The sequence below is a fragment of the chloroplast genome of Lactuca saligna, assembly GCF_052625555.1.
Source record: "Lactuca saligna chloroplast, complete genome".
NCBI classification, from domain to species: domain Eukaryota; kingdom Viridiplantae; phylum Streptophyta; class Magnoliopsida; order Asterales; family Asteraceae; genus Lactuca; species Lactuca saligna.
In genome coordinates, this window is record NC_066756.1 from 17501 (window position 1) to 27500 (window position 10000).

General features: G+C 36.7%; 6 protein-coding genes across 6 annotated transcripts in view, besides 1 other annotated feature; all 6 read left to right on the top strand. All coding sequences in view use genetic code 11, as the record gives it.

Moving 5' to 3' along the window:
• The window catches only part of rpoC1 (RNA polymerase beta' subunit), a 2806-nt gene extending 1302 nt beyond the window's left edge, over positions 1-1504 (top strand). The window contains exon 2 of the mRNA in view: positions 1-1504. This exon is cut by the window's left edge and continues 134 nt beyond it. Within this exon, the coding sequence (YP_010495153.1) occupies positions 1-1504 (1504 nt within the window).
• Positions 1-10000: part of a sequence feature (large single copy (LSC)) that runs on past both edges of the window.
• Positions 1606-5751, top strand: rpoC2 (RNA polymerase beta'' subunit). The gene has a single exon. It carries the CDS (start codon positions 1606-1608, stop codon positions 5749-5751), a length of 4146 nt encoding a protein of 1381 aa, YP_010495154.1.
• rps2 (ribosomal protein S2) lies at positions 5993-6703 on the top strand. The gene has a single exon. It carries the CDS (start codon positions 5993-5995, stop codon positions 6701-6703), a length of 711 nt encoding a protein of 236 aa, YP_010495155.1.
• Positions 6920-7663, top strand: atpI (ATP synthase CF0 A subunit). Its single transcript has one exon. The coding sequence runs from the start codon at positions 6920-6922 to the stop codon at positions 7661-7663; it is 744 nt and encodes a 247-aa protein (YP_010495156.1).
• Positions 8800-9045, top strand: atpH (ATP synthase CF0 C subunit). The gene has a single exon. The coding sequence runs from the start codon at positions 8800-8802 to the stop codon at positions 9043-9045; it is 246 nt and encodes an 81-aa protein (YP_010495157.1).
• Positions 9432-10000, top strand: part of atpF (ATP synthase CF0 B subunit) — a 1272-nt gene continuing 703 nt past the window's right edge. Inside the window, exon 1 of the mRNA in view lies at positions 9432-9576. Within this exon, the coding sequence (YP_010495158.1) occupies positions 9432-9576 (145 nt within the window). The remainder of the gene's footprint in view (positions 9577-10000) is intronic.

Consider the following 10000-nt stretch of genomic DNA (forward strand, 5'->3'; position numbering starts at 1 on the left):
TCGAGAGATGTCTACCGGGGGAGGTTCTATTAGACAACAATTAGCCAATCTAGATTTACGAATTATTATAGACTATTCATTGGTAGAATGGAAAGAATTGGAGGAAGAGGAACCCACAGGGAACGAATGGGAAGATCGAAAAGTTGGAAGAAGAAAAGATTTTTTGCTTAGACGCATGGAATTGGCTAAGCATTTTATTCGAACAAATATAGAACCAAAATGGATGGTTTTGCGTCTATTACCAGTTCTTCCTCCTGAGTTGAGACCAATCTATCATATAGATGAGGATAAACTAGTGACCTCGGATATTAATGAAATCTATAGAAGAATTATCTATCGGAATAATACTCTTACAGATCTATTAACAACAAGTATAGCTACGCCAGAAGAATTAATAATATCTCAGGAAAAATTGCTACAAGAAGCCGTGGATGCACTTCTTGATAATGGAATCTGCGGACAACCAATGAGGGATGATCATAATAGAGTTTACAAGTCGCTTTCAGATGTAATTGAAGGCAAAGAAGGAAGAGTTCGCGAGACTCTGCTTGGTAAACGGGTCGATTATTCAGGGCGGTCCGTGATTGTCGTGGGCCCTTCACTTTCATTACATCGATGTGGATTGCCTCGCGAAATAGCAATAGAACTTTTCCAGGCATTTGTAATTCGTGACCTAATTAGAAAACATCTTGCTTCGAACATAGGAGTTGCTAAGAGTCAAATTCGGAAAAAAAAACCGATTGTATGGGAAATACTTCAGGAAATTCTGGATGACCATCCTGTATTGCTGAATAGAGCGCCTACTCTGCATAGATTAGGCATACAGGCATTCCTCCCCGTTTTAGTGGAAGGGCGCGCTATTTGTTTACATCCATTAGTTTGTAAGGGCTTCAATGCAGACTTTGACGGGGATCAAATGGCTGTTCATGTGCCTTTATCTTTGGAGGCTCAAGCAGAGGCGCGTTTACTTATGTTTTCTCATATGAATCTTTTGTCTCCAACTATTGGGGATCCGATTTCGGCACCAACTCAAGATATGCTTAGTGGACTCTATGTCTTAACGAGTGGAAATCGTCGGGGTATTTGTGTAAATAGGTATAATCCATGTAATCGTAGAAACTATCAAAATGAAGATAATAACTATAAGTATACAAAAAAAAAAGAACCCTTTTTTTGTAATCCCTATGATGCAATTGGAGCTTATCGGCAAAAACGAATCAATTTAGGTAGTCCTTTGTGGCTGCGGTGGCGACTAGATCAACGCGTTATTACTGCAAGAGAAGTTCCCATCGAAATTCACTATGAATCTGTGGGGACCTATTATGAGATTTATGGACACTATCTAATAGTACGAAGTATAAAAAAAGAAATTCTTTATATATATATTCGAACCACTCTTGGTCATATTTCCCTTTATCGAGAAATAGAAGAAGCCATACAGGGGTTTTGGCAGGGCTGTTGTAATTCTATGCTACCAACGGGAATTCGAGTCTCTCCGGGTTAACTAGGACCATAAGTGCAGAATTTATACGTGAATCAAGATCTAGAAAAGGAAGTTTTCCAATCACTGACTCAAGCCCATTGTAAAATTCTACTCAGCGCAATATGGAGGTACTGATGGCAGAACGGCCCACTCAGGTCTTTCACAATAAAGTGATAGACGGAACTGCCATGAAACGACTTATTAGTCGATTTATTGATCACTATGGAATAGGATATACATCACATATCTTAGATCAAGTAAAGACTCTGGGTTTCCGACAAGCTACCGCCGCATCCATTTCATTAGGAATTGATGATCTTTTAACAATACCTTCTAAAAGATGGCTAGTTCAAGACGCTGAACAACAAAGTTTTATTTTGGAAAAACACCATCATTATGGGAATGTACACGCGGTAGAAAAATTACGTCAATCGATCGAAATATGGTATGCCACAAGTGAATATTTGCGACAAGAAATGAATCCTAATTTTCGGATGACCGATCCTTTTAATCCAGTCCATATAATGTCTTTTTCGGGAGCCAGAGGAAATGCATCTCAGGTACATCAATTAGTAGGTATGAGAGGATTAATGTCGGATCCTCAAGGGCAAATGATTGATTTACCCATTCAAAGCAATTTACGCGAAGGACTGTCTTTAACAGAATACATTATTTCTTGTTACGGAGCCCGTAAAGGGGTTGTGGATACCGCTATCCGAACATCAGATGCAGGATATCTCACGCGCAGACTTGTTGAAGTAGTTCAACACATTGTTGTACGTCGAACAGATTGTGGCACCGTTCGAGGTATTTCTGTAAGTCCTCGAAATGGAATGATGACGGACAGGATTTTTATCCAAACATTAATTGGCCGTGTATTAGCAGATGATATATATATAGGTTCGCGATGTATTGCTACTAGAAATCAAGATATTGGGGTTGGACTTGTCAGTAGATTCATAACTTTTAGAGCACACCCAATCTCTATTCGAACCCCCTTTACTTGTAGGAGTACATCTTGGATTTGTCAATTATGTTATGGCCGGAGTCCAGCTCATGACGACCTGGTCGAATTGGGAGAAGCCGTAGGTATTATTGCAGGTCAATCTATTGGAGAACCGGGCACTCAATTAACATTAAGAACTTTTCATACCGGCGGAGTATTTACAGGGGGTACTGCAGAACATGTGCGAGCCCCTTCTAATGGAAAAATAAAATTCAACGAGGATTTGGTTCATCCGACACGTACACGTCATGGACATCCTGCTTTTCTATGTTCTAGAGACTTGTATGTAACTATTGAGAGTGAAGATATTATACACAATGTGTGTATTCCGCCCAAAAGTTTTCTTTTAGTTCAAAACGATCAATATGTAGAATCAGAACAAGTGATTGCTGAGATTCGCGCGAGAACCTCCACTTTGAATTTGAAAGAGAAGGTTCGAAAACATATTTATTCTGACTCAGAAGGCGAAATGCACTGGAATACTGATGTGTACCATGCACCTGAATTTACATATGGTAATATTCATCTCTTACCAAAAACAAGTCATTTATGGATATTATTAGGGGAGCCCTGGAGATACAGTCTAGGCCCTTGTTCGATCCACAAGGATCAAGATCAAATGAACGCTTATTCTCTTTCTGTCAAGCCAAGATATATTGCTAACCCCTCAGTAACTAATAATCAAGTGAGACACAAATTTTTTAGTTCGTATTTTTCTGGTAAAAATCAAAAAGGAGATAGGATTCCTGATTATTCAGAACTGAATCGAATGACATGTACGGATCATTGTAATCTCAGATATCCGGCCATTCTCGACGGTAATTCTGATTTATTGGCAAAGAGGCGAAGAAATAGATTCATCATCCCACTCGAATCGATTCAAGAAGGCGAGAACCAACTAATACCTTCTTCAGGTATCTCAATGGAAATACCCAGAAATGGTATTCTCCGTAGAAATAGTATTCTTGCTTATTTCGATGATCCTCGATATATAAGAAAGAGCTCGGGACTTACTAAATATGAGACTCGAGAACTAAATTCAATCGTCAACGAAGAGAATTTGATTGAGTATCGAGGAGTCAAGGTATTTTGGCCAAAATACCAAAAGGAAGTAAATCCATTTTTTTTTATTCCCGTGGAAGTCCACATTTTGTCCGAATCTTCTTCCATAATGGTACGGCACAATAGTATTATTGGGGCAGATACACAAATCACTTTCAATAGAAGAAGTCGGGTAGGCGGATTGGTCCGAGTGAAGAAAAAAGCAGAAAAAATGAAACTGATAATCTTTTCTGGAGATATCCATTTTCCTGGAAAGACAAATAAGGCATTCCGATTGATACCGCCAGGAGGGGGAAAACCAAATTCCAAAGAATACAAAAAATTGAAAAATTGGCTCTATATCCAACGAATGAAACTTTCCAGGTATGAAAAAAAGTATTTTGTTTTGGTTCAACCTGTAGTCCCATATAAAAAAACGGATGGTATAAATTTAGGAAGACTTTTCCCGCCGGATCTCTTGCAGGAAAGTGATAATCTACAACTTCGAGTTGTCAATTATATCCTTTATTACGACCCAATTCTTGAAATTTGGGACACAAGTATTCAGTTAGTTCGGACTTCTTTAGTGTTGAATTGGGACCAAGACAAAAAAATCGAAAAGGCCTGTGCTTCCTTTGTTGAAATAAGGACAAATGGTTTGCTTAGATATTTTCTAAGAATCGACTTAGCTAAGTCACCTATTTCTTATACCGGAAAAAGGAACGATCTGTCGGGTTCAGGATTGATCTCTGAGAATGGATCAGATCGCGCTAATGTCAATCCATTTTCTTCCATTTATTCCTATTCCAAGTCAAGGATTAAAGAATCCCTTAATCCAAATCAAGGAACTATCCATACGTTGTTGAATCGAAATAAGGAATCTCAATCTTTGATAATTTTGTCATCATCCAATTGTTTTCGAATAGGCCCATTCAACGATGTAAAATCTCCCAATGCGATAAAAGAATCAATCAAAAAGAACCCCCTAATTCCAATTAGGAATTCGTTGGGCCCGTTAGGAACAGGTTTTCCAATTTATAATTTTGATTTCTTTTCCCATTTAATAACCCATAATCAGATCTTGGTAACTAACTATTTGCAACTTGACAATTTCAAACAGATTTTTCAAATACTTAAATATTATTTACTGGATGAAAATGGTCAAATTTATAATCCCTATTCATGCAGTAACATCATTTTGAATCCATTTCATTTGAATTGGTATTTTCTCCATTACAATTATTGTGAAGAGACATCTCCAATCGTTAGTCTTGGGCAGTTTCTTTGTGAAAATGTATGTATAGCAAAAAAAGGACCGCATTTAAAATCGGGTCAAGTTCTAATTGTTCAAGTTGACTCTGTGGTAATACGATCAGCTAAGCCTTATTTGGCTACTCCAGGAGCAACTGTTCATGGACATTATGGGGAAATCCTTTACGAAGGCGATACATTAGTTACATTTATATATGAAAAATCAAGATCTGGTGATATAACGCAAGGTCTTCCAAAAGTGGAACAGGTGTTAGAAGTGCGTTCGATTGATTCAATATCGATGAATCTCGAAAAGAGGATTGAGGGTTGGAACAAATCTATAACAAGAATTCTTGGAATTCCTTGGGCATTCTTGATTGGTGCTGAACTAACTATAGTGCAAAGTCGTATCTCTTTGGTTAATAAGGTCCAAAAGGTTTATCGCTCCCAGGGGGTGCAGATACATAATAGGCATATAGAAATTATTGTACGTCAAATAACATCAAAAGTTTTGGTTTCAGAAGATGAAATGTCTAATGTTTTTTCGCCCGGAGAACTAATTGGATTGTTGCGAGCGGAACGAATGGGACGCGCTTTGGAAGAAGCGATCTGTTACCAAGCCGTCTTATTGGGAATAACAAGAGCATCTATGAATACTCAAAGTTTCATATCCGAAGCTAGTTTTCAAGAAACTGCTAGAGTTTTAGCAAAAGCAGCTCTCCTGGGCCGTATCGATTGGTTGAAAGGCCTGAAAGAAAACGTTGTTCTGGGGGGGATGATACCTGTTGGTAGCGGCTTCAAAACACCTTCAAGCGAACCTAACAACATTCCTAACAACATTGCCTTTGAACTCCAAAAAAAGAATCTATTAGAGGGGGAAATGAAAGATATTTTGTTCTACCACAGAAAATTATTTGATTCTTGCCTTTCAAATAATTTACATGATACACAAGAACAATCATTTTTTTAGGATTTAATGATCTCTAAGAGCGGATTCACCCCTTTCTTTTATCTTTTATAAAGGATCTGTTGGTCCAGTCATTTGATTTGGTAATAGTAATCAAAAAAAATAACAAATAGAAAAGAATAATGGCTTGGGCTGTGTATCTACGCCAATCTATGGTATAAAAGAAGGTTCCATCGGAACAATTATTTATTTCAGGGTACCTCTCTCTTTTTTTTTTCAAAAGGGGGAGGCAGTGTGGGGAGAAATGACAAGAAGATATTGGAACATTAATTTAGAAGAGATGATGGAAGCAGGAGTTCATTTTGGCCATGGTACTAGGAAATGGAATCCTAAAATGGCACCTTATATCTCTGCAAAACGTAAAGGTATTCATATTACAAATCTTACTAGAACTGCTCGTTTTTTATCAGAAGCTTGTGATTTGGTTTTTGATGCAGCAAGCAGAGGAAAACAATTCTTAATTGTTGGCACTAAAAATAAAGAAGCTGATTCAGTAGCATGGGCTGCAATAAGGGCTCGGTGTCATTATGTTAATAAAAAATGGCTCGGTGGTATGTTAACGAATTGGTCCACTACAGAAACAAGACTTCATAAGTTTAGAGACTTGAGAACCGAACAAAAAACAGGGGGGCTCGACCGTCTTCCGAAAAGAGATGCGGCTATGTTGAAAAGACAATTATCTCATTTGCAAACATATCTGGGCGGGATTAAATATATGACAGGGTTACCCGATATTGTAATCATCGTTGATCAGCACGAAGAATATACGGCCCTTCAAGAATGTATCACGTTGGGAATTCCAACAATTTGTTTAATCGATACAAATTGTGACCCCGATCTCGCAGATATTTCGATTCCAGCCAATGATGACGCTATATCTTCAATCCGATTAATTCTTAACAAATTAGTATTTGCAATTTGTGAAGGCCGTTCTGGCTATATAAGAAATCCGTGATTAATAATAAGATAAATAACTTATTTCATTTCGGAACCTTCATAGATTTATCGAATCGGTTACTATTTCTGAATCTCAAAAATAGAGATAAAAATAACAAGGAATAGAATTTGATTAGTTGGTATTCAAAATATATGATTCAAGTAGTCAAGTCGAGAAAGAGATGGTTGAATCAAAATAATTTTGTTTAAAATTCTATTTTTGTCAGAGGGCAATATGAATGTTCTATCATGTTCCATCAACACACTAAATGGGTTATACGATATATCCGGTGTGGAAGTAGGCCAACATTTTTATTGGAAAATCGGGGGTTTCCAAGTCCACGGCCAAGTACTTATTACTTCTTGGGTTGTAATTGCTATCTTATTAGCTTCAGCCACTCTAGCCGTTCGGAACCCACAAACCATTCCGACCAGCGGTCAGAATTTCTTTGAATATGTCCTTGAATTTATTCGAGATGTGAGTAAAACTCAAATTGGAGAAGAATATGGTCCTTGGGTTCCTTTTATTGGAACTATGTTTCTATTTATTTTTGTTTCTAATTGGTCAGGCGCCCTTTTACCTTGGAAAATCATACAATTACCTCATGGGGAGTTAGCCGCCCCCACGAATGATATAAATACTACTGTTGCTTTGGCTTTACTCACATCAGTGGCATATTTCTATGCGGGTCTTAGCAAAAAAGGATTAGGTTATTTCGGTAAATATATTCAACCAACTCCAATTCTTTTACCTATTAACATCTTAGAAGATTTCACAAAGCCCCTATCACTTAGTTTTCGACTTTTCGGAAATATATTAGCCGATGAATTAGTAGTTGTTGTTCTTGTTTCTTTAGTACCTTCAGTGGTTCCTATCCCTGTCATGTTCCTTGGATTATTTACAAGTGGTATTCAAGCTCTTATTTTTGCAACTTTAGCTGCGGCTTATATAGGTGAATCCATGGAGGGCCACCATTGACTAGTTTTCTAAATAGTCTTTTTTTAGTTTAACCTAAGGCAATGTTGTGTGGCTAAAAAAAATTGACTTAGGGAATGAAAATACCCAACTACACTATATATGATCTAGAGTAATAGAAAAAAAGATTACAATAAAGATTACAATATTGATATTAGAGTAGAGAATAAAAAAAAAAAAAAGGAAAGAGATCTCAAAGATCTTTTTCCTAAAATTCCCGTTTGGTGCATTTATATCATAATCATACTTTCCCCTCAATGAATATTGAGTTTAGATTGGTCATCGAATCCGAATATGAACTATTCGGAGTCGTAATTTGACGAAGAAGTCTTGTACGATGTGTGATTAAATAAAAAAAGGATGTTCTAGAGAACGATTCCCCCTTTTCAGTTGATTTTATTCAACGATTGACCAAACGAAAATATTAATAAATAATAAATTGTACGAACTTATATCAATCAAATCAATTTCTATGCAACGATTCGGCCCAATCAATTTATCCATTTATTATCTTATCAATTTAGGTTGCGTGATAATGATAAAGAAAGGGAAAGGATAATTTCTAAAAAAGGGGATTTATAAATGGTTCGTAGAGGCGAGGTCGAACTAGGTATATGGAATTGAATGGCTATAAGTTAACTCTTGTCAAGGGTTAGACGCATCCTTATCAAATCAGCTTGAATTAAAGATTAGGGAAGAGTTGGTTTACATTGTGGAAGAAAGACATGTATATGTGATATTAGATATTGACTAGTTATATATGAGCTAAAGATATATGTAATTTGCCCTACTAATCGAATGTGAATGTAGATGGGGATTCTATATAAGTCCTTCTGTCTCATCTGTGACTGTGAGTTCAATGAATAAACGGATGAAGTCAATAAAAAAATCGAAGAATTCAAAGAGCGTTTCGGGACAAAGAAACGGAAAAACTAAAGTTGTATGGATTCACAAAGACTTTCTCGAGAGAAACTAAAAAAGAGATATCAAAGTCGTTTTGATGATTCAAGAATGTTATTACTTAAATTCAAAGTTCGTAGTTACTTCGACTGTATGAATCGTAGCAATGGAATCATTAAGTCATAGTTCATTGGTTGAATGTATCATTAACCATTTTTTTTTGGTACGAGGAACTTATCATGAATCCACTGATTTCTGCCGCTTCCGTTATTGCTGCTGGATTGGCTGTAGGGCTTGCTTCTATTGGACCTGGAGTTGGTCAAGGTACTGCTGCGGGTCAAGCTGTAGAAGGTATCGCGAGACAGCCCGAGGCGGAGGGAAAAATACGAGGTACTTTATTGCTTAGTCTAGCTTTTATGGAAGCTTTAACCATTTATGGCCTGGTTGTAGCATTAGCACTTTTATTTGCGAATCCTTTTGTTTAATTGTTTAATATTCGAAATATGAAAAATCAAAATTTTTCATATTTTATTGCCTTGGACTTGTGCTTTGCTTTTTCGAATTAAATAAAGATTTCATTCCTAGAATTACTTATTCGTTGAGAAAATAACCCACGGGAAGGGCTGATTTGCGGATGAGGAATTAGCATACCAACTCGCTTTCATCCTTCCCGTTCGTGTTCGTAGGCCTTTTTTTAGTTTTTAAGAGGGGTTGCAACCAAGGAGGTAATTCATTATTTCTAAATCGAATCAAAAATCTATTCTATTTAGAAAGTAGGAAACTAGCAATATCAATATATATATAAAAGAGGGCAAAGTAATACAAAAAGAACTCTGTTCAATTTTTTAGTCTATCTATACGAGGAGATCATATGAAAAATGTAACCGATTCTTTCGTTTCTTTGGGCCACTGGCCATCCGCCGGGAGTTTCGGGTTTAATACCGATATTTTAGCAACAAATCTAATAAATCTAAGTGTAGTGCTTGGGGTCTTGATCTTTTTTGGAAAGGGAGTGTGTGCGAGTTGTTTATTTCAAGAATAGGCTGGATCGAACCAGATGTACTTTTTCTGTTATAACTAGGAAAGTTATACCTAATAAAGAAGGGTGCATGATCTCGCGAATTACTTCTGAATAAATTCAGAAATCATATGTAAGAACTATAGCATTTCGTAATTTATTGGAAAATCCACTTTGATTCTCTATCAACCAATAATGTGGGACCGTTCACATGGTTAAAGCTAAACTGTTTGAAGTCCAGACGCAGCATGGTACTCTTTCGACCACTATGTTAATGTTAATATAGAGATGGTTTCAAAATAAAGATTTTATCAATATAGAACACTCATATCGATAAAATGATTTGAACTACTTAATTGGGGATTTTATCCCCTTTTTTAGCCAATGCTGAATCGATGACCTATGTATTGTGTATAAAGTAA